This window comes from Cetorhinus maximus, unplaced genomic scaffold (assembly GCF_964194155.1).
Source record: "Cetorhinus maximus unplaced genomic scaffold, sCetMax3.hap1.1 HAP1_SCAFFOLD_1284, whole genome shotgun sequence".
Taxonomy (NCBI): Eukaryota; Metazoa; Chordata; class Chondrichthyes; order Lamniformes; family Cetorhinidae; genus Cetorhinus; species Cetorhinus maximus.
In genome coordinates, this window is record NW_027597225.1 from 1 (window position 1) to 24,823 (window position 24,823).

Below are 24,823 nucleotides of genomic sequence, written 5' to 3' on the forward strand. Positions count from 1 at the left end.
CTCTTGAGTTGATACTGGGTGAAATACATACCATTTAAATTTGCAGCAAACTGAGCCTTTAGAAAATCTAAGGGTGGCTTAAGCAATGTCTAGCAATTCTTGACTCACATGTTATGATGGAGAAAACATAATCAGAGCACTAAGAACCAGCCATATCCATTTTGAATTTGTTTGCTGTGCCTGTGACCAATAGACCCACAGTGAGGAGTGCAATTGCATTCTGGGACTGAGCAACATTTAGATGTGACGCTGTGAATCAATTGCAAAGTCCAGTTTGTTAAATGGAGTGAGGCAGATGCAGACCGCTTAGCAATAGAAAGAATTGAATAAAGGCTTATTTACTTACAGCCCCTCCACCTCCCCGCTGTTGTATGGTTGATTTGTGACATTGAGCAGATTGAATCAACGAGGTCCCCTTTTTGGAGACAGCCTCGGATTGCCTCCATTTCAAAATTCTTATCCTAGTGTTGACATCTCGCTGGCATTGCCTCTCCATATCTCTGTCACATTTGCCAGCCCAATAACCGTCTGAAAATGCTGCTTTCCACCAACATTAACCGCTTGTACACCCCACACTCCCTTCGCCCTAGCAGTAGCAGCTGTCCATCAGCCATCTAGACCCTGCTCTCTGGAAGTCTGTCCCTGAATCACAATTACATGGCCAGCTCTCTTTCCTCCTTTAAGACACTCCATAAAAACTACCTCTCCCCCCGTCCTCCTTTGGCTCTTTGTCAATTTCTGTCCGATTACTCTCCAATGCAGAACTTTAGACCTCTGTCCACACTAAAGGTGATATATAAAAGCAGGTTATTGTAGATAAGTCTCTGTGAAGAAAGATGATTAGTTTGCAATGGCAGAGCAAGCCACAAATCAGATGTAGTGACAGAAGGGCCCTTTTGCTGGAGCTCGGGGATAATTTATGCATAACGTTTACATCCCATCTCCAGTTTCATGTCCAAGACACTGGATAAAAAGCAAATGTTTTACCGAGTACTTCATACGTTTTCCCCATTGCCAGCTGTTTCCCAAAAGACCATCGTCACTTGAGATATCCCGCAGCTCACTGCGTGTTCTGAACACCATTGACGCGCACAAACACACATTCACTGTGCAAATCACAACTCTTCTCCCTCTATATAATGAACAGTTAACACTTGGGTGTGATGGGGAGGATGACAATCACTGCACCAGGATCAAATCCTTTCATGAGCTTCGAGAACCAACTCCTCCGGCTACAGTTTCAGATGATGTCCTGGACACAGTGGTGGGATTTTCCAATGGCCATTTGGGTGGCTCGCCACATCTGCCGCGGAGGGACCCACTGCAGCGGGGCCAGAAAATCCCGGCCAGTGTCTAACAAGACCCTATCTTTCATTAACTTGAGATGGGTGAATGGAAGAGTTTATCATTTCTGCTGCCATGGATTCCCATCTAGAACCTACCGGATTGTACAGGACCCAGTAGGAAACCTGCAGCCTGTCTCAGCGGTTTGCCTCAGGACCAACATCATTGAAATGGGACAGCCTTTTTTTACTGGATCAATGCGATTCAATTCACAACCAACCCATCACCGAATTTCACACATTTGTTGACAACATTTATATTGGCATGGATCAGCATCAGAGAAGGTCATGTTACAGTTAATCTGATACAGGAACCTCAGCATACAGCCAGAACAAGAATCAGTCGGACAAGAGCAAGCAGCATTTCCACCCGGAACAGGAAGATTTGTGTTTCCACCTAGAACTGGAAGAGCTGCAGATTTAAGTGTTATACATTTTCACCTCCCCTCCCCTCTATTGGGGAAGTGGGAGCTCCATGCAGCCCCTGGCCTCTGCTCTGTCCTGTCTTCTAAGGATCCTAAAACAACTAGATCATGCAGACACTGACAAGCTGTTTTTCCCTTGTCCAGAACAGTAAAATCAGTGGGTATAACCTCTGTTTGAAGGGGGCAGGATGAACAATCGTTCTTTCTTTACTTGGCCTCTAGATTACTCATCCACCTAGGTAATCACTACATCACATCACCTACATTGTGAGGTTTGAATTTGCCTGGCCCCAAGAGAATTTATATGAGAAGACCATGATGTAAATATTGGAATCAGGCCCAGGACCTTACCTGGGACATTCTTCACCTCCTTCCTAACGATGATGTTGGAAAGTGGATGAGACACTGTACAGCTGAAGGCTGATCCTGTCCTCCACTCCTCTGTACTCACAGTCAGGTAGTGCCTGACATTGAAAGTCCCTGCCTGTTCCAGAGCGGTGAGTCCAGCGCGGGTGTTGGAGGAGATCGGAGCACCATCTTTCTGCCAGGAGACGTGTAAGAGCTCCGGGTAGAATCCAGTGATCACACACTCGAGTGTGGCTGTGCTCTGATTCTTGACCTCTTGGGCTGGTGGAGACAGCAATCTGACCTTGGGACTTTTTGGCTCGACTGGAATAGACAGGCAAAACAAAGAAGCTGTTAAATTCCTTCCCTGAAAGTTAACAAAGTTAGTTATGTAATTTCTGACCTCTCACCCACCTTTTACACTCTTTGCCCGTTTTGAAATGGGTGAGGATGAGGAACCACTTTGAGCAGAGCACACGAACTCCACCCCGTTGTCCCATTCCCCCGCAGTGGTTCGGAGTCGGCTGGTGACGATGTATTGGGTTCCTTCCTCTCTCTGTCGCTGAGTTGCAACCCCTTTACTTCGCTCCTGCCCGTTCACGTTCCAGGTGATGCGGACCTGGCTCGGATCAGAACAGACCACTGTACACAGCAGGGTAGCAGTCTTGTTGATCCAAACCTCTTCAACAGAAGGATTTTGGATAAAAACTGACATTTCTGGGAAGGGGAAAGAGAAAACTTCAGAAGGATTGACATTATTTGGTGTTGGCAGGCTTCAGAATTTTAGGGTGACCTCTCCTATTGATGATGGTGGATAATAGGTCAACACAGAAATGACTTTAAACTGCCGCCTGTTTTAATCTCTTGAGTTGATACTGGGTGAAATACATACCATTTAAATTTGCAGCAAACTGAGCCTTTAGAAAATCTAAGGGTGGCTTAAGCAATGTCTAGCAATTCTTGACTCACATGTTATGATGGAGAAAACATAATCAGAGCACTAAGAACCAGCCATATCCATTTTGAATTTGTTTGCTGTGCCTGTGACCAATAGACCCACAGTGAGGAGTGCAATTGCATTCTGGGACTGAGCAACATTTAGATGTGACGCTGTGAATCAATTGCAAAGTCCAGTTTGTTAAATGGAGTGAGGCAGATGCAGACCGCTTAGCAATAGAAAGAATTGAATAAAGGCTTATTTACTTACAGCCCCTCCACCTCCCCGCTGTTGTATGGTTGATTTGTGACATTGAGCAGATTGAATCAACGAGGTCCCCTTTTTGGAGACAGCCTCGGATTGCCTCCATTTCAAAATTCTTATCCTAGTGTTGACATCTCGCTGGCATTGCCTCTCCATATCTCTGTCACATTTGCCAGCCCAATAACCGTCTGAAAATGCTGCTTTCCACCAACATTAACCGCTTGTACACCCCACACTCCCTTCGCCCTAGCAGTAGCAGCTGTCCATCAGCCATCTAGACCCTGCTCTCTGGAAGTCTGTCCCTGAATCACAATTACATGGCCAGCTCTCTTTCCTCCTTTAAGACACTCCATAAAAACTACCTCTCCCCCCGTCCTCCTTTGGCTCTTTGTCAATTTCTGTCCGATTACTCTCCAATGCAGAACTTTAGACCTCTGTCCACACTAAAGGTGATATATAAAAGCAGGTTATTGTAGATAAGTCTCTGTGAAGAAAGATGATTAGTTTGCAATGGCAGAGCAAGCCACAAATCAGATGTAGTGACAGAAGGGCCCCTTTGCTGGAGCTCGGGGATAATTTATGCATAACGTTTACATCCCATCTCCAGTTTCATGTCCAAGACACTGGATAAAAAGCAAATGTTTTACCGAGTACTTCATACGTTTTCCCCATTGCCAGCTGTTTCCCAAAAGACCATCGTCACTTGAGATATCCCGCAGCTCACTGCGTGTTCTGAACACCATTGACGCGCACAAACACACATTCACTGTGCAAATCACAACTCTTCTCCCTCTATATAATGAACAGTTAACACTTGGGTGTGATGGGGAGGATGACAATCACTGCACCAGGATCAAATCCTTTCATGAGCTTCGAGAACCAACTCCTCCGGCTACAGTTTCAGATGATGTCCTGGACACAGTGGTGGGATTTTCCAATGGCCATTTGGGTGGCTCGCCACATCTGCCGCGGAGGGACCCACTGCAGCGGGGCCAGAAAATCCCGGCCAGTGTCTAACAAGACCCTATCTTTCATTAACTTGAGATGGGTGAATGGAAGAGTTTATCATTTCTGCTGCCATGGATTCCCATCTAGAACCTACCGGATTGTACAGGACCCAGTAGGAAACCTGCAGCCTGTCTCAGCGGTTTGCCTCAGGACCAACATCATTGAAATGGGACAGCCTTTTTTTACTGGATCAATGCGATTCAATTCACAACCAACCCATCACCGAATTTCACACATTTGTTGACAACATTTATATTGGCATGGATCAGCATCAGAGAAGGTCATGTTACAGTTAATCTGATACAGGAACCTCAGCATACAGCCAGAACAAGAATCAGTCGGACAAGAGCAAGCAGCATTTCCACCCGGAACAGGAAGATTTGTGTTTCCACCTAGAACTGGAAGAGCTGCAGATTTAAGTGTTATACATTTTCACCTCCCCTCCCCTCTATTGGGGAAGTGGGAGCTCCATGCAGCCCCTGGCCTCTGCTCTGTCCTGTCTTCTAAGGATCCTAAAACAACTAGATCATGCAGACACTGACAAGCTGTTTTTCCCTTGTCCAGAACAGTAAAATCAGTGGGTATAACCTCTGTTTGAAGGGGGCAGGATGAACAATCGTTCTTTCTTTACTTGGCCTCTAGATTACTCATCCACCTAGGTAATCACTACATCACATCACCTACATTGTGAGGTTTGAATTTGCCTGGCCCCAAGAGAATTTATATGAGAAGACCATGATGTAAATATTGGAATCAGGCCCAGGACCTTACCTGGGACATTCTTCACCTCCTTCCTAACGATGATGTTGGAAAGTGGATGAGACACTGTACAGCTGAAGGCTGATCCTGTCCTCCACTCCTCTGTACTCACAGTCAGGTAGTGCCTGACATTGAAAGTCCCTGCCTGTTCCAGAGCGGTGAGTCCAGCGCGGGTGTTGGAGGAGATCGGAGCACCATCTTTCTGCCAGGAGACGTGTAAGAGCTCCGGGTAGAATCCAGTGATCACACACTCGAGTGTGGCTGTGCTCTGATTCTTGACCTCTTGGGCTGGTGGAGACAGCAATCTGACCTTGGGACTTTTTGGCTCGACTGGAATAGACAGGCAAAACAAAGAAGCTGTTAAATTCCTTCCCTGAAAGTTAACAAAGTTAGTTATGTAATTTCTGACCTCTCACCCACCTTTTACACTCTTTGCCCGTTTTGAAATGGGTGAGGATGAGGAACCACTTTGAGCAGAGCACACGAACTCCACCCCGTTGTCCCATTCCCCCGCAGTGGTTCGGAGTCGGCTGGTGACGATGTATTGGGTTCCTTCCTCTCTCTGTCGCTGAGTTGCAACCCCTTTACTTCGCTCCTGCCCGTTCACGTTCCAGGTGATGCGGACCTGGCTCGGATCAGAACAGACCACTGTACACAGCAGGGTAGCAGTCTTGTTGATCCAAACCTCTTCAACAGAAGGATTTTGGATAAAAACTGACATTTCTGGGAAGGGGAAAGAGAAAACTTCAGAAGGATTGACATTATTTGGTGTTGGCAGGCTTCAGAATTTTAGGGTGACCTCTCCTATTGATGATGGTGGATAATAGGTCAACACAGAAATGACTTTAAACTGCCGCCTGTTTTAATCTCTTGAGTTGATACTGGGTGAAATACATACCATTTAAATTTGCAGCAAACTGAGCCTTTAGAAAATCTAGGGGTGGCTTAAGCAATGTCTAGCAATTCTTGACTCACATGTTATGATGGAGAAAACATAATCAGAGCGCTAAGAACCAGCCATATCCATTTTGAATTTGTTTGCTGTGCCTGTGACCAATAGACCCACAGTGAGGAGTGCAATTGCATTCTGGGACTGAGCAACATTTAGATGTGACGCTGTGAATCAATTGCAAAGTCCAGTTTGTTAAATGGAGTGAGGCAGATGCAGACCGCTTAGCAATAGAAAGAATTGAATAAAGGCTTATTTACTTACAGCCCCTCCACCTCCCCGCTGTTGTATGGTTGATTTGTGACATTGAGCAGATTGAATCAACGAGGTCCCCTTTTTGGAGACAGCCTCGGATTGCCTCCATTTCAAAATTCTTATCCTAGTGTTGACATCTCGCTGGCATTGCCTCTCCATATCTCTGTCACATTTGCCAGCCCAATAACCGTCTGAAAATGCTGCTTTCCACCAACATTAACCGCTTGTACACCCCACACTCCCTTCGCCCTAGCAGTAGCAGCTGTCCATCAGCCATCTAGACCCTGCTCTCTGGAAGTCTGTCCCTGAATCACAATTACATGGCCAGCTCTCTTTCCTCCTTTAAGACACTCCATAAAAACTACCTCTCCCCCCGTCCTCCTTTGGCTCTTTGTCAATTTCTGTCCGATTACTCTCCAATGCAGAACTTTAGACCTCTGTCCACACTAAAGGTGATATATAAAAGCAGGTTATTGTAGATAAGTCTCTGTGAAGAAAGATGATTAGTTTGCAATGGCAGAGCAAGCCACAAATCAGATGTAGTGACAGAAGGGCCCCTTTGCTGGAGCTCGGGGATAATTTATGCATAACGTTTACATCCCATCTCCAGTTTCATGTCCAAGACACTGGATAAAAAGCAAATGTTTTACCGAGTACTTCATACGTTTTCCCCATTGCCAGCTGTTTCCCAAAAGACCATCGTCACTTGAGATATCCCGCAGCTCACTGCGTGTTCTGAACACCATTGACGCGCACAAACACACATTCACTGTGCAAATCACAACTCTTCTCCCTCTATATAATGAACAGTTAACACTTGGGTGTGATGGGGAGGATGACAATCACTGCACCAGGATCAAATCCTTTCATGAGCTTCGAGAACCAACTCCTCCGGCTACAGTTTCAGATGATGTCCTGGACACAGTGGTGGGATTTTCCAATGGCCATTTGGGTGGCTCGCCACATCTGCCGCGGAGGGACCCACTGCAGCGGGGCCAGAAAATCCCGGCCAGTGTCTAACAAGACCCTATCTTTCATTAACTTGAGATGGGTGAATGGAAGAGTTTATCATTTCTGCTGCCATGGATTCCCATCTAGAACCTACCGGATTGTACAGGACCCAGTAGGAAACCTGCAGCCTGTCTCAGCGGTTTGCCTCAGGACCAACATCATTGAAATGGGACAGCCTTTTTTTACTGGATCAATGCGATTCAATTCACAACCAACCCATCACCGAATTTCACACATTTGTTGACAACATTTATATTGGCATGGATCAGCATCAGAGAAGGTCATGTTACAGTTAATCTGATACAGGAACCTCAGCATACAGCCAGAACAAGAATCAGTCGGACAAGAGCAAGCAGCATTTCCACCCGGAACAGGAAGATTTGTGTTTCCACCTAGAACTGGAAGAGCTGCAGATTTAAGTGTTATACATTTTCACCTCCCCTCCCCTCTATTGGGGAAGTGGGAGCTCCATGCAGCCCCTGGCCTCTGCTCTGTCCTGTCTTCTAAGGATCCTAAAACAACTAGATCATGCAGACACTGACAAGCTGTTTTTCCCTTGTCCAGAACAGTAAAATCAGTGGGTATAACCTCTGTTTGAAGGGGGCAGGATGAACAATCGTTCTTTCTTTACTTGGCCTCTAGATTACTCATCCACCTAGGTAATCACTACATCACATCACCTACATTGTGAGGTTTGAATTTGCCTGGCCCCAAGAGAATTTATATGAGAAGACCATGATGTAAATATTGGAATCAGGCCCAGGACCTTACCTGGGACATTCTTCACCTCCTTCCTAACGATGATGTTGGAAAGTGGATGAGACACTGTACAGCTGAAGGCTGATCCTGTCCTCCACTCCTCTGTACTCACAGTCAGGTAGTGCCTGACATTGAAAGTCCCTGCCTGTTCCAGAGCGGTGAGTCCAGCGCGGGTGTTGGAGGAGATCGGAGTACCATCTTTCTGCCAGGAGACGTGTAAGAGCTCCGGGTAGAATCCAGTGATCACACACTCGAGTGTGGCTGTGCTCTGATTCTTGACCTCTTGGGCTGGTGGAGGCAGCAGTCTGACCTTGGGACTTTTTGGCTCGACTGGAATAGTTGGGCAAATCAGAGAAGCTGTTAAATTCCTTCCCTGAAGGTTAACAAAGTTAGTTATGTAATTTCTGATCTTTAGCCCACCTTTTACACTCTTTGCCTGTTTTGAAATGGGTGAGGATGAGGAACCACTCCGAGCAGAGCACACAAACTCCACCCCGCTTTCCCATTCCTCCGCAGTGGTTCGGAGTCGGCTAGTGACAATGTTTTGGGTGCCTTCTTCTCTCTCTCGCTGGGTGGTAAAGGTTCTCTCCTTCCCGTCGACAATCCAGGTGATGCGAACCTGGTTTGGATCAGAACAGACCACTGTACACACCAGGGTAGCTGTCTTGTTGATCCAAACCTCTTCCATAGGTGGAATTTGGATAAAGACAGATATTTCTGGGAAGGGGAAAGGATACAAATCAGAAGAATGGGCATTATTTAGTATCAGCCGCTTGTGGCCTTAAACAGGAATCCAGTTTAATGTGTTTCACCTGGAGTTGCTAATCGATCATGCGACACTGCACCTAAATTTTTTAACAAGTTGAACATTAGAAAATCCCAGGGTTGTTTAAAAAATGTCTTTCAATTCTCAGTTTGCAAGTTTTGACTGAGAAAACATCGTAGGACAACCAAGAACCCACTGGATCCCTTTTGAATCTGTCTGCCCTTACTGTGACCAATAGATCCACAGTGAGGACTGCAGTTGAGTTGTGGGGTGAGTGGCTTTTAGATGTGACAATATTAGCAAAAATGGTTTGTGAAATGGAGTGAAACAGAGAAACAAACTGCTTAGCAAAAGGAACAATTCAGTAAATGCTTTTTCACTGCGTGGGGTTGTGGAATGATTTTTGACATTGAGCACACTGAATGAATGAAGGGCCCATTTCTTTTAGCTGTGGCTCAGTTGGTAGCACGCTCACCTACGAATCAGAACGTTGTGCCAGATCGTGTCCCATAAAACTCAAAGTTGATACTCCACTGCAGTATTGAGGGAGTGCTGCACTGTCAGAGCACTGCCTTTTGGATGAGAATTGAAAATGAGGTGCCGAATGCCGCCTTAGGTAGGCGTAAAAGAAGGACATCAGGGGAGCTCGTTCCAATGCCCTGATCAGTATATATCCCTCACTCAACATCACAAAAACAGGTTCCCTGGTTATTGTCACATTACTCTTTGATGTGTGTAAATTGGCTGCTGTGTTTCCAACTTTACAACAGTGACTACACTTCGAAAGTACTTCATTCACTGTGAGGCATTTTGGCATGTCCTGTGGTCACGAAAGACGACATGTAAATGTAAGCCTTTCTTTACTTTTCTTCCTCTAAGTGGAGCCGGCCCGGATCACATCAGTTTTAAAATTCTTATCCTAATGTTCATGGCTTCACCTCACCTATAACCTTCTCCAGCCCTACAGCCGCCCAGAAACTCTGCACAACTCTAGACACTTGTACATCCTTATCTCCCTTTCCCCCTGCATTGGTGGCTGTGTCTTCAGCCATCTAGGCTCTAATGCCTGGAATTCACTGCCTAAACCTCAGCGACCTGCCACCTCTCCCCTCATTTGAGACGCTCCTTAAACCCTCTCTTTCGCCAAGATTTTGGCCACGAGATCCCCTCCTGGAGGCTCAGCATCAGTTTTGCTTTGGCTTTGGTCCTGTGAAGCACCTTGGGATGTTTTACTACATTAAAGTCTCTATATCAACTCAAGTTATCATTGGTGATCATTCCCTGTCAAAGAAGGTTAGTTTTCATTGGGAGAACAACCCCCATGAATCAGAGGGAATAACAGAAGTCCTCTCTCCCTGCAGGTTGGGGATCATTTCTGCATAACACGTACTTCCCCTTGTTTCATTCCGGAATTTACTGGCCCGGGAAGGGAATGATTGATTGAATTCTTCACATTTTCTCCTTTGTGCTCATCTCCCACGGATCACAATCTCTTCGGATATCCCGCAGCTCATTGCGTGTTCTGTACACTGTTAACACAGAGACACACGCATATACACACGCACATATACACACACACGCACACACACATTCACTGCGTGAATCACAACTGGTTTGATCCACACTAATTGTTCTCTCTCGTAATGTTAACACTTACAGAGAGACTGGATTACTCTATCTGTGTCCATATCAAAACCTGTCATGACACCACATATTAACTCTTCCAGCTGCAGTTTCAACTGATGTTCAGTGTCTGTCTAATAGGACTGTGTCTTTTATTAGGTTATTTATTCTGTTTCTCTCTCTTGCCTTTTAAACAAAATGTTGATTAATTTCCTTCCAGATTGGGATTGCTCAATATATTAATGATTAAGCCCAGATGTTTAACAGTCCCTTTTTCACGTTGCTCTCCCATGATAAAACCTCACAGGGCCGGGAACAGTCCCCTTATCCCTGTAAAATAATAACATTATTGGGCAAGAGGTGTTTAATTCCATTTACCCTTTGTGCGGAATTTTGAAAAAACACTTCCCCGACTTGGATTCCTGTGAACATTGAGCTCCTGTCATTGACTGAGATGAGTATCCAGGTTGGGAGAGTGAAGGGAACTGTTTCTATTTCTGCAACCCAGAATTTCATCTAAAACTGACCAGGCCATTCAGGGCACCAGTTAAATCCTTGTGTGCTGAATCACCAACTTGCCTCAGGATCATTGAAGGGGGCCAACCCGGCCATTTCACTGGATCAATGAGTCCCACTCCAGCACCTCCCGGCCTCTCTGGGTGACAAACAGGCTTCTAATCCTTTCCAACTTGAGTCAGACTTGAGAGACAATGGTCAGTCGGTGGGGTCGGGTCCTTATTCACTCTGACCCAGCGCAGGTCACAAAAAAATGACCATTTAGATCAGGAGTGGGTTGTCTGGGGGAACCCAAACTAGGGCTGTAACTTCTCGCAGTATTCACACTTTCATTCAGACAGATACCCTGGGATAGATTTGAACCTGCCTGATTGTAATAAAATTCAATGGCCAATTCCATTCACAAACTCATCACTTTATTTCACATTTTTGTTGGTAGCAGTCATATTGGAGCTGATCACCATTTTTGAGGGTCACATTGAGGTTAGTCTGGTAGAGAAACATCGGCGTACAGCCAGAACAAGAACAAGGAGAACGTGGAACTGGACGACATGCGTTTACACCTGGAATTGGAAGAGTTGCAGATTTAAGCGTTATACATTTTCACCTCCCCTACTCCGTGCTGGGTAAGTGGGAACTCCACACGGCCTCAAAACTCTGCTCAGTCCTGTCTTTGTAGGATCCTAAAGGAACCTGATCAGGTGGACAATGAAAAGCTGGTTCACCTTGTCTAGAATAGTAAGATCAGGGGAAATGACTTGTGCTTGAAGGGGGAAGGGGGGTGGATTCAATTCAAAATTAATGGAGCAATAGATTGATCAATCTCTGGAACAGGCTCAGGAGACGGTGAAGCAGATCCACGCAATTCCTTCAAATGCAAAATTGGAAAGATTTCCTTCTTAAAACAGCACTTGGGAGGGAGTAGAAAAGGAAAAGTTAGACGACTTGAACCGTGGATGGTATTAGATAGGTTGGTATCAGATGGGATGTATCAGATGGACCATTTCACACCCTGTCCCATTTTCAATTCTAGTCACAGAGAGTCACATTGGATTAGGGTGTAAACAGGCAGCTGACCCAATTCCAGCAGCTTCACTGCTTGCTGCGTTAGGTTAAAGTTACTCCCCTTAAGTGTAGCTTCAATAACAAAACACAAAATACTAAACATTCACCTTTCCCAACAGGGTTGATATTAGCGACAGCAATTCACAGATTGAGGGTGGGCGTTTGCACCTTAAGTTAATACGACAAAAACAGAAAATGCTGGAAAAAACTCAGCAGGTCTGACAGCATCTGTGGGGAGAGAAACTGAGTTAACATTTTGAGCCCAATATGACTCTGAAGAAAGGTCATACAGAGTGAAAACGTTAACTGTTCCTCTCCCCACAGATGCTGTCAGATCTGCTGAGTTTTTCCAGCATTTTCTGTTTTTATTTCAGATTTCCAGCATCGGCAGTATTTTGCTTTTATCTTAAGTTAATACAAGTCTGAATTACTGATGATATATTCATTTCTTCCCCCTCAGACACCACTTACCCTCTTGGTATCTCATGCTGATCCTCTTATTGAAGCTCGAAGGTGTATGGGACACTTCACAGGCATACTCATCCCCTTTCTTCCATTCCGCCACAGGAACAGTCAGGTAAGTGACTGTTTCAAATGTAGCGTCTGTTCCCGGTCGGGAAGGCAGAACAAAACCCGTTTGGTCCACTTGGCCTTTCTTCCAGGAAACCTGTATGCTGTCGGGAGCAAATCCGGATATCATACAGCCCAGGACAGTGGTAGTTTGATTGTAGACAAACTCCGCAGATGGAACAAGGGTGGTGACAATCGGCGCTAGAGCTGTAACACAATTCAATGTTTCAGATTATACTGTTGTTTTGCCACAGGAAAGATATACTCTATTCCTTCAGCATCTAGAGTAACCGGCACGATGCCAACCCCCATTCATTATCGATTTGACTGGGTTCACTCTGACCCTCCCCTGAAATATTTGCTAATCCTTTCAGTTTTAGATTCCGGCAAATGGGCTGAACCTTTCAAATTTTAGTTCCCGTGTTTCTTACTGCACACGTTCAACTTTTTCTTACTGGTACCTGACAATCTCACCGTGCCGATAACCGGTCTGAGATTGGCACCAATAGGGTAGCATTTCATAAAGTTGTTGCTGACACTTTGGGAATTTCAGACAGAATTTACAATTCTCCATAATAACGGGGACAAGTTTAACCTCAACTCGACATTCCCTCAATAACCTTTGACTCCCTTAATCAAGAATCTATCTTCATCTGCCTTAAAAATATTCATTGACCCTGACTCCACCGCTCTCTGGGTAAGAGAGTTGCAAAGATTCACGACACTATGAGAGAAAAGATTTCTTCTCATCTCCATCTTAAATGGGAGACCCCTTATTTTTAAACTGTTCCCCCAAGTTCAAGTCTCTCCCACAAGGGGAAACGTCCTTTCAGCATGTCAAGTCCCCTCAGGATCTGATATGTTTCAATGAGATCACCTCTCAATTTTCTAAACTCCAATGGATACAGGCCCAGCCTGTCCAACCTATCCTCATGAGATAACGCCCCCATCCCAGGTATCAGTCGAGTGAACCTCCTCTGAACTGCTTCTAATGCATTTAAACCCTTTCCTAAATAAGAAGACCAAAACTGTGCACAGTACCCTCGATGTGGTCCCACCAATGTCCCATACAACTGTAGCAAAACACCCTTACTTTTCTATTCCATTCCCCTTGCAATAAGCAACAACATTCCATTTGCCTTCCTAACCACTTGCTGTGTCTATATTCTAACTTTTCCTGATTCATGTACCAGGACATCCAGATCCCTCTGCACCTCAGAATTGTGCAGTCTCTTTCCATTTAAATAATATGCTGCTTTTCTATTCTTCCTGCGAAAGTAGACAAGTTCACATTTTCCCACATTATACTCCATCTGCCAAATTTTTTCCACTCATTTAACCTATCTATGTCCCTTTGCAGACTCCTTATATCCTCTTCACAACTTACTTTCCTACCTTTCTCTGTGTCATCAACAAATTTAGCAAATATACATTTGGTCCCTTCATCCAAGTCGTTGATATAAATTGTAAATATTTGAGGCCTCAGCACTGATCCCTGCGACACTCTACTCATCACATCTGTTCAACACAAAAAAGACCCATTTGTCCCTATTCTCTGCTTTCTGTTAGCTAACCAATACTCTATCCGTGCTAATATGTTTCCCCCTACGCCAGGAGCTCTTATTTTGCATCATAATCTTTTATGTGGCATCTTGTCAGATGCCTTCTGGAAATCTAAGCACAGCACATCCACAAGTTCCCCTTTATGGATGTTGCTTGTTACTTCCTTATAGAACTCCAATAAATTAGTTAAAAATTATTTCTTTTTCACAAAGCCGTGTTGACTCTGCCTCATTGCATTGAGATTTTCTAAGTGCCCTACTATAACTATTTTAATGCTAGATTCCAACAGTTTCCCTACGATAGATTTTAAACAAACTGGCCTGCAGTTTTCTGCTTTCTGTCTCCTTCCTTTCTTGAATAGAGGAATCACAGTCACTATTTTACAATCTGATGGGACCTCATTGTCCTTCCTTTTGTTACCGCAGTACTGCTGGCATGCAGGGATAAAATATATGGGTCCAAGAATTCATTCAGGTTCTATTGTGCAACAACCTCTTACATTGGTGGCTGATGTTTTCTTGTCCGATTTCATCATCACCCACTCCAACACCAGTACAGCTTTAAATGACAAATAATATCTTGTACTAACCTTTAGGTATCTTGATCTGACGCTCCACCATTTCATTTGACTTGTAACCTGCCTTACAGTGGTAGACTGTATTGGCATTCCAATCCGACGCAGAGACTTTGAGCACGCTGCTCATCGTGTACTTCTTATCATTCCCCTGGACTGCTGCATACTTCTGAATTCCAGTGGTAATGACCCCATTGTTACTGGACCATGTCTGAGTGATGCTCTTAGAATGAAAGTCCTTGATCAGGCAGAGGAGGCTGACCTCATCTTGGTTCGAGTTCATGCCACAGGAAGGGTTGGGGATGTAGACCAATGGTGCAGACTGGGCAACTGAAATGTAAATAGTTTCACACAGATAAGCCTCGTAAATAAACACATACAAATATACGAACTAGGAGCAAGAGTGGGCCTTTTGGCCCTTTGAGCCTGCTCTGCCGTTTGAGAATGGCTGATCTGATTGTGGCCTCAATCTACTTTCCTGTCTACCCTCTTTCACCTTTGACTCCCTTGTTAATCAAGAATCTATCTAACTCAGCCTTGAGAATATTCTATGACCCTGCCTCCATTGCTCTCTAGGGAAGAGAATTCCACATATTCCACATACTATCGACCCTATGAGAGAAATAAAAATCCTCATCTCCATCTTAAATGTGAGACCCGTTATTTTTAAAACATGTTCCCTAGTTCTAGTCTCTCCCACAAGGAAAAACATCCTCTCGGTATCCATGCTGTCAAGTCCCCTCCGCATCTGTTATGTTCCATTCAGGATGTTGGATGCAACTGGAGAGCTTTTCTTGTAAGTCAAACCAGCCATTTCCAAAACCAATTCCAAGTGACAGATGAGAAAAGGAGGACAGTGCAAAGGTCAGCATTGGGTAAGTTTAAACTAAATCGCCGGGCGGTGAATCTGATGGAGTGTGTGAGTTGTCGGTTTTATACCCATCCCAATATTATTCTCACCAATTCCAATGGACTGTCATATAGAGCAAGGTGTAAAACCGGTGTTTCACCCAAACCAGTCAGTTCCTCAGTGACAGGTTAAGCTAAAAGGTTTGTTCGAAAACCAAGAATACATAAGAGTCCTACACAGCAGGAAGACCATCTTCAGATGAGCAGACTTAAAACTAGAAACAAAAGCGGGAATCCAGAATTTGCAGTCAAGGGAATAGCAGAATAACTAAATATTTACTTTACATGAAAGTTTGTTCAAGAGAAAGAGATATACCATTAGGGATGGGCAACAAATGCTGCCCTTGCCAGTGATGCCCACATCCCATGAAAGAATAAAGAAAAAGTTGTTGAATTCCTGTTCTCAAATAGAAGGCAGAAAACTCGTAAATAACAATGGACATGATTTAACAAAATAATTAATATTTGCAACTGAATTGTTAAACATGCTTTTCATAGTTAGCAATTTTGATGGCTTCACAAGAAATTTTGCAGTATTGGGCTAATGCACATGATTCGCAGGGATAGAAGTGAGGGCAGAAGAGAGAAATTGTCTCTCTTCTTTATCCCTTCTAGATTACTCAGGCTAAAACAGACAGTGCCAGACCAGCAAATTGCTGATCTAATTCTGGCCTCTGGTGATGCAGCTTCTGTTAAATAGCCACAAAAACCAACCCGTGCCATAAGTAAAGTGTTCCAGAAAAGAAACCATTAGGTATGGTGCCAGACAGACAATCTGGGAACACAGAGTATCCACTGATGGGTTCTTGGGTTGGAAATGGCTTGTGGAATTTTAATGCACGGTCTTAGGAATCTTGCTATTTTACATTGACATGAATGTCTTAGGAATATAGGAGTTACTGGACCAAAAGATCCAACGAGATGACCTTCCACCATCCTGTTAGATTTGATATGAGCATCAAGTTGTGGACCAATCATAGCATTCAATCTCTATTGATTATTCCACAACAGATCAAGGCACGAGATGGAGAAACCCCAGTGATGGAGACCTTTGGGAACCATAGGCCCAGAGTCACCTGTTCCTGCTAAGCATGCTGCACTCACCACATGTCATGTCTCTAATTGTTGATATACCATCTCCCAAAATGTTATTCTCTGGAGAAAGGTATTCCAAAACAATCACGACAAATTTGCCTATTTTATAAAAATGAAGACAGTGTGAATGAAAAAAAGAGCTAAATTCAGGAAGATTTGAACGTGTTAATGAGTTACCCGAGGCTGACACTGGGGTGTTTTACAGACGCTGAGAGTCTCAGGGGTTTATCAAAGTTATCCCCAGATCCATTTCTTGATCACCAGATCACAACACTGTTTGATCCGCTCAGCATCAAGCTGAAGTATTGCACTAAAGAGAAGAATGATGAACTTGGCTGCATCAGCAGAGAGCTTATATTGGGGGTGAAACTAGTCTGGTGTGATTGTGTAAATCAGCTGAGAGTGAATCATCAGCCTGGGTTACACACTGTCCCATTCTCTTTCCTATTATAGTCAGTGGGATAGAAAATCTGGGCATCTGTAAAACAAGCAAGTGATTTACTGTCACCTGGTTTGTGCTACAGTCGCGACTAAATTCACCCCTATTGCATCTTTGGTGGTTGGTGAAACCTCACCTAGAAGTCTGTGTGCAATTCTGGATCACCCAATAATGACAAAGGACACTCTGGTGCACGGGAGCGTATGGTGATGCAGATCCAGGATGGTTCAGAGTTTCAGGAAGTTTAATGAGGGGGAAGGATGAAGCAGCCTGGTGTTATTTTCTGTGGCAGACATGAGCAGGATAATGGCCACTTTGCGCACTGGTGTAACACAGGTGCTAGGTGTTCACGGGGCTGAGGCTCATCCTCTGCTCAGAGTCAGAATGTTGTGGGTTCAAGCCCCTCTTTGGACACTTGAGCACAAAATCTGGGCTAATATTCTAGTGCATTACTGAGGAAGTGCTGACATTAAACTGACTCCTCGATGTCCTGACCAACATTTATCCCTCAACCAACATCATCAAAAACAGTTTATCTGGTCGATATCTCATTGTTGTTCCTGGGGTCCAGGTGAGGACAAATTAGCCGATGTATTCACTACATCACAACACTGACAACACTTCAAAAGTACTTCATTGGCTGTGAAATGCTCAGGGACATCCTGAGGTTATGAAAGGCGCTATATAAGTGCAAGTGCTCTCTGTCACATCTACTTTTAATAATTGACAATTAATATTGGCTAATATAACAGAGAGCTTTGATAACTACATAGGATTACATCGAATATATGGCACAGAAACAGACCATTCGGCCCAACTGGTCGATGCTGGTTCCACTCGAGCCTCCTCCCATCTTTCCCTGTATAAATCTACCATTGTAACCCTCTATTCCCTTCTCATTCATATCTTTGTCTGGCTTCTCCTTAAATGTATCGATACTGTTTGCTTCAGCCGCTCCCTGTGGTAGTGAGTTCCACATTCTCATCACTCTCTGGGCAAAGGAGTTTCTCCTGAATTCCTGATTGGATTTCGAGATGATGATCCTATGCTGACGGTCTCTAGTTATGCACTTCCCCACAAGAGGAAACATTCTCTCTGTATCCCCTCTATCAAAACCTTTCATCGTTTTAAAGACCTCTATTAGGTCCCCACCCCATCAGTTTTCTCAGAATCACAGAATTGTTGTGCTGTAGAAGGAGGCCATTCTCTCTGAGCATTTTAACTTAGTACCAATCTCCTGTCTTTTCCCTGTAACTCTCTTTTCAAAAGAGTAGATACCCAGCCAGTCAATCTTTTCCTGATATGTACACAGACTCTATTCTGGTATTAGCCCTGTAAAGCCTCTCTGCCCCCTTTCCAATACCTTGCAATCCTTTCTTATAATATGGCATCAGAACTGCACACAATACTTGTGGTCTAAGGTTCGATACTGGTTTCGCACAACTTCCCTACTTTTCAACTCTATCCTGCTTGAAATAAAGTGCTAGTGCTTGTTTGCTTTTTATTTATGGTCTTACTAAACTGTGGCCAAAATTTAGTGGCTGCTGTATTTGTATTTCGAAATCCCTTTGTCCCTCTACCTCAAACTGACTTGTACTCAGTTGGGTTATAAAGGATGATGTGGAATTGGTGCAGTGCTTCCTTAGAGACCGAACTAAAAACTAGCAGTTCATTTGAAAAGTAAAGCTCAATAATACATCAGAAATGTTAATTTATTCAGAATTAAACCAGACTTTAATCACTGACATCCCAATTAAGAAAAAATTATTCAGGTATTGAGCGTCCCAAAATGTTGAAATTCAGAATATCTTTCTTTCAGGTAGATTATACTTGGCATGCAGACAATCAGAGTTTGGACATACCTCTCATTTGCTTTGAGTTTTTTAATCAAACTGCAAAGGTTTGCTTCAAATGAAGCAAAATATACGGATCTCGAAGTAACTAACCTGTGACTATTTGATGGGGACAGTTTAGACTAGAGGAAGCTTTACTGTGTAACTAACCCCATGCTGTCCCTGCCCTGGGAGTGTTTGATGGGGACAGTGTAGAGGGAGCATTACTCTGTATCTAATTCCATGCTGTCTCTGCCCTGGGAGTGTTTCATGGGGACAGTGTAGAGGGAGTATTACTTTGTATCTAACCCCGCGCTGTACATTTCCTGGGAGTGTTTGATGGGGCAGTGTAGAGGGAGCTTTACTCTGTATTTAACCACGTGCTGTACCTGTCCTGGGAGTGTTTGATGGGGACAGTGTGGAGGGAGCTTTACTCTGTATCTAACCCCATGCTGTACCTGTCCTGGGAGTGTTTGATGGGCACACTGTAGAGGTAGCTTTACTCTGTATCCAACCTAAACAATTAATCCCGAAGCATTTTACATGTCCACTGAAGCAAATACATTAAAGTGGAATGGGCCTCATACAGTACATTCCGGTACAGCACCGACATCCCACTGCAGCCCTCCCTGCTCACACTGAACTAATCCTTTCAACATCTTTCCAGGCCTGCCCAAGCTTTTCCCCGATTAATAGATGGTCGGACTGTTCTACTGGATTTGTCGGACCCAGGGAGAGAAAGAGAACAATCTCCTTCCTTTCTTCCTCTTTCCTTCCCTCTTTCTTATCGTTCATCCTTCAGTTTCTTTCCTTTTTGGCCTTATGTTCTCTTCTCCTTTATTATTTCTTAACCTCTTTCTTTATTCTTTCTCTCTCTCTCTCTCTCTCTCTCTCCCCCCACCTCTCTGCTGTGGGAAAAAGGAAGGAAGGGGAACCCAGTGAGTAAATTCAGGCAAGATGCTGAACAATAAGTAACATTCACGCCACACAGGTGCCAGGCAATGACCATCTCCAACAAGAGAGAATCTACCCTCGCCCCTTGACATTCAATGGCATTACTGTTGCTGAATCCCCCACTACCAACAACCTGGGAGTTACCATTGACCAGAAACTGAACTAGAACATACTGTGGCTACAAGAGCAAATTAGAGGCTGGGAATTCGGTGGCGAGTAACTCACCTCCAGATTTTCCAAAACCTATCCACCATCTGCAAGGCACAAGTCAGGAGTGTGATGGAGTACTCTCCGCTTGCCTGGATGAGCGCAGCTCCCACAACACTCAAGAAGCTTGACACCGTTCAGGACAAAGCAGCCCCGCTAGATTGGCACCTCATCCACAAACATTCACTTCCTCCCCCACCGACGCACAGTAGCAGCAGTATGTGTACCATCTACAAGATGCTCTGCAGGAATTCACCAAAGCTCCTTCAACAGCACCTTCCAAACCCACGACCACTACCATCTAGAAGGACAAGGGCAGCAGACACATGGGAACACCACCACCTGGACGTTCCCCTCCGAGCCCCTCACCATCCTGACTTGGAAATATATCAGCCATTCCTTCGCTGTTGCTGGGTCAAAATCCTGGAACTCCCTCCCTAACAGCATTGTGGGTGTACCTACACCACATGGACTGCAGCGCTTCAAGAAACCAACTCAACACCACTACCTCAAGGGGCAATTAGGGATGGGCAATAAATGCTGACCCAGCCAGCGAAGCCTACATCCCATAAATGAATGAAAAAAGATAACCACTGCAAAAAAGCTATGTCTAAAATCATCTGGGCGCAAGAAATGTTTGACTGTCCAGTTTTCAACATCTTTCTGGGAAAGAAGAATGTGAATTGGAATCGCACAGACCGAGGTATTTTATTCCAGTTAAATTAACCCCTCGCTTAGTATTTGTGCTCAGTGATGTTAGAATCAAACACTCCAGGCTAGAAATTCATCTCGAGCTGTGACACTAAATGGGTGGTTATCGGACCACCCACTAGTTATACACAGAGCCTGTTATTCAGTTCCATTTCAGTCAGTGGAATTAAATATCAGGCACTGGGTTTAACAGGCGGCCGCTCTGATACCGCCGGTTTCGCACCACCACCCGAGACGAATTTCCACCCCACTGAATCCATGTAGACATACGAGGTGGAATGAAATTCTACCGTGCGCTTTTTATAAAATTCAGTTGTTTGGGTAAAGCTCCTGTGAGGGACATATTGAAATCATCATTGTCCTTTTCATGTTAATCGAGTAAATGATGCAATTGAAACACACAAATTTCAATCAGTTGCAGAAAAATTAGTATAAATAGATCCTGGGAGAATTTACCATTCCCAGAAATATTCAGAGAAATGCAATTCCCTTCACAAAACCTTGGCTCTCCCACCCTGGCAGGTTTAAAGCCACCACTGAAACTCCTTTACCTCGAATGGATCATAAACCTGCCCCTGAAAAAGGATCTTGTTTCCCTCAAGTTGAACTTTAATTTGGGAAACTGTCTCCATCAAAAAGGAGCGATCAGAACCCCCTGAATATTAAACACTTGTTCCACTAACATTGCAACAAGAAATATTTTCCCTGTCCATTGGATTTATAGTCAGGGTGATATTTAATTGTTGAGTTAATATATGTCCATGAAATTCCATTGTTTTAATCCAATAATTGTAAACATTGAAACAGTGATGAGAAAAATATGATATCAATAAATTAATAACTAACAGTTATTGTCCCAAGAACAATTTGAGCCACACAGAAACCCTTCCAGTTCTCAACCCTTCAGTGTGGGTTCAGTTGGAGCTGAGGTTTCGAGGCGACAGATGATTTAAACTCTCTATTGAGAGCTCGTACATCACCGATCGTTAAACAATTATTATTAAAGCACAAATCAAATCCTGTCTCAATGAGACGTAATCCTATTCCACATGCAGTCTGTTCCCTGTCTGCCTGGACATTTCACTGGTTTATGCTAGAAGCTTGTTGGGATGAGGCATTTTTAATAAACACAAATCCGTATTTCTCACTCTGTGTAAACCATTTTCCCTCCGTGATCACTAGCTTATCAAGTGAAATACGGAACTTATTCTTTTTACACCTAAAAACTGTTTCAGCAAATAAAATTTTTATCAACTGTGACACCAAATATTAAATCACAACACAATTGGATGATGTGTTTTAACTCAGATTACAACAAAATCCTAAACTGCTTGCAAATATCCTAAAGTCCAAAATCACCAAACCTGCCCCAACATAACAAGAGTCCTGAAAACTATAATCTGGATCATGTAGAACATATTACGCAGATGCTGGAAGCTTTATTACATTCCAAGAATCAATTCTGCAGTGTTAAATCTTAACACTTGAGAGTAAATCCAGTTATCAGATTTCAGCTCCAAATACTGGGTATATTCTTGACTCTACAGAAATCCAACTCTCTCAGGCAGGATCATGTAATTGTGCTAAATATCTCACTGATTTCAGGTGAATCATACATTGCACTTGAATTACCAAATTCACAAAAAACAAAAATTAAAGAAAATAAATATTAGATAAGGAAGGAATTGAGATGTTTCTTACCTGAAGTCACTTCCAGGAAGGTGCCGGTGCCCCAGTAATCAAGATAGTCACTGTGCTCCATCTCCTCATTCACCCAATACAATAATTGAACTTGTCCACGATATGTAATAATCTCAGGGTAATGTAAACATAAACCGTGTTTTAACCTGGAACAGCGTTTCCTGTATTTTAATCTGAAATTCCACCCTAAACCTGTTACAAATGTCTGAATAAATGAAGTATTTTTGCAGTTTTCTTTTCTGCGGACACCAGCTCCTGCACATTACCAACAAACAAAATCGCCTCTTTTTTGTGTTTTATGTTCCCTGAAATCGACATTTTCCTCCAACAATCCAAGTCAGTGTTTAAATATTTCAGTCTGGGAAACACAAATGTGGAATCCATGGATACAGACTCTGATACACATGGTCATTTGTGGCGGGGGAGTTTGTGTCAAGCTCTCTACTGCTGTGGTTCCATATCACAGTGCTTCACCCCAGATCATAAACCATGGGTATAAGATCCAACCTGAAACAAAATGTCCCAAACAAGCAGCCAATAGTTTTATTAACTCCTCAGTCTGTATCCGTGTGTCTCCCACGCACCAGGTGTCAAACTCAGGGTTTTCCAGGACTTTACAGGTAGATGAGATAATCCACAAGGAGTTTCCATTGTTCTTCATCTTCTCTCTGTTACTCACTGTTCTTTCACCTTTCAAATAATATCTTCAAAGAAAGTTGTTCACACAGCCAGATTATTTAATCGGGATCTGATTTATATCCACGGATCAGGACCAAGGTCGGTGATATTGCCCGAAGGGTTCAGTTTAAATAGTTTTCCTGTGACAGGTTTTTGAATGGAGGGATCCCCCATCTCTCTCACTGTGTCACTCCAGTATAGACACTGTGATCCACACCCGTACATTAACCTCCTCCCCTTTCACTGTCACTGAGCCCAGTCACTTCACATTTAAACCACACTGACACTGCTACAAGTGAGCAATCCTGCTCTCGGATTCACACTGACGATGGTTTGGGATGTGATGTTTCAGTGGTTCTGTTACTGGATCAGTGATCTGAAGGCTTGGTCTTAATGATCCAGGGAATCCCGAGTTCAATCCCTCTGTGGGAATCTGGGAATTTTGCTTTAAAAATCTGGGGAAAATGCTGGGATCAGTAAAAGTGACCATGAATCTGTTGAATTGTCATAGAATAACCCAACTGGTTCACTCTTGTCCTGAATGAAAGGAAATCCGGTCTGGTCTATAGGTGACTCCAGTCCCACACTCAATGTGGTTGACTCTTACCTGCCCTCTGAAGGGGTCAGTGAGGCTCTCAGTTACCATCACCTTCTCAGGGTAACGAGGGATGGGGAACAAATGTCAGACTTGACAGTGACCTCTTCACCCTACAGCTGTTACTCACTCTTGTTTCTGTCTTTCAAATAACATCTTCAATGAAAGTTGTTCACACAGCCAGATTATGTAATCGGGATCTGATTTATATCCACGAATCAGGACCAAGGTCGGTGGTATCGCCCAAAGGATCCAGTTTAAATAGTTTTCCTGTGACAGGTTTTTGAATGGAGGGATCCCCCATCTCTCTCACTGTGCCACGTAGTATAGACACTGTGATCCACACCCGTACATTAACCTCCTCCCCTTTCACTGTCACTGAGCCCAGTCACTTCACATTTAAACCACACTGACACTGCTACAAGTGAGCAATCCTGCTCTCGGATTCACACTGACGATGGTTTGGGATGTGATGTTTCAGTTTATAGAGATTTTTTTAAACGTGTCCCGAGCCCGAGTTTCTGTCGGCTCCCAGGTTTCCCATCACATCTCCAACCCAGGAATCCCCAGCGAAAAGTCCCATTCCCATTTCCAGGGACGGCAGATCCCAACACAATAAGGATGAGAATAAAGCTGTGCTGATAACTGAGGGTGAGCGATCATTCCTCCCCTTTCACTCATTCCCCTAACTGCAGATTCTCTCACTGAGTTTTTGTACCAGCCCAGCCCTGCTTCCTCTCACTGTGTTTCTCGCACAGTAATAGATGGCGGTGTCGTCCACTCTCAGATTAGGAATCTCAATGGAGGTTGTGGAAGATTCAGTTGAAAACGTAATTCGACCCTGAATTCCAGGCGCGTAGTAAGTGGTTTCTCCTCGCTTGTAAGCAAGTAACCATTCCAGCCCTTTTCCGGGGACCTGTTTCACCCACTGCATGTAGTAGCTGTTGATATCGTACCCACTCACTGTACA

The 24,823-nt window shown here is 44.0% G+C and overlaps 1 gene segment (V, D, J or C); it reads right to left on the minus strand.

The window, feature by feature from the left end:
• Positions 1–2,119: 2,119 nt before the first annotated feature.
• LOC144676005 (Ig mu chain C region membrane-bound form-like) lies at positions 2,120–23,987 on the minus strand (the record flags this gene model as incomplete). The annotated part of the segment is given in 9 exon segments: positions 2,120–2,437; positions 2,528–2,830; positions 5,094–5,411; positions 5,502–5,804; positions 8,068–8,385; positions 8,476–8,772; positions 12,497–12,796; positions 14,748–15,062; positions 22,581–23,987. Coding segments are annotated over 9 exon segments (2,533 nt in total), but the record flags the coding sequence as incomplete, so codon positions are not given.
• Between the last annotated feature and the right edge of the window lie 836 nt (positions 23,988–24,823).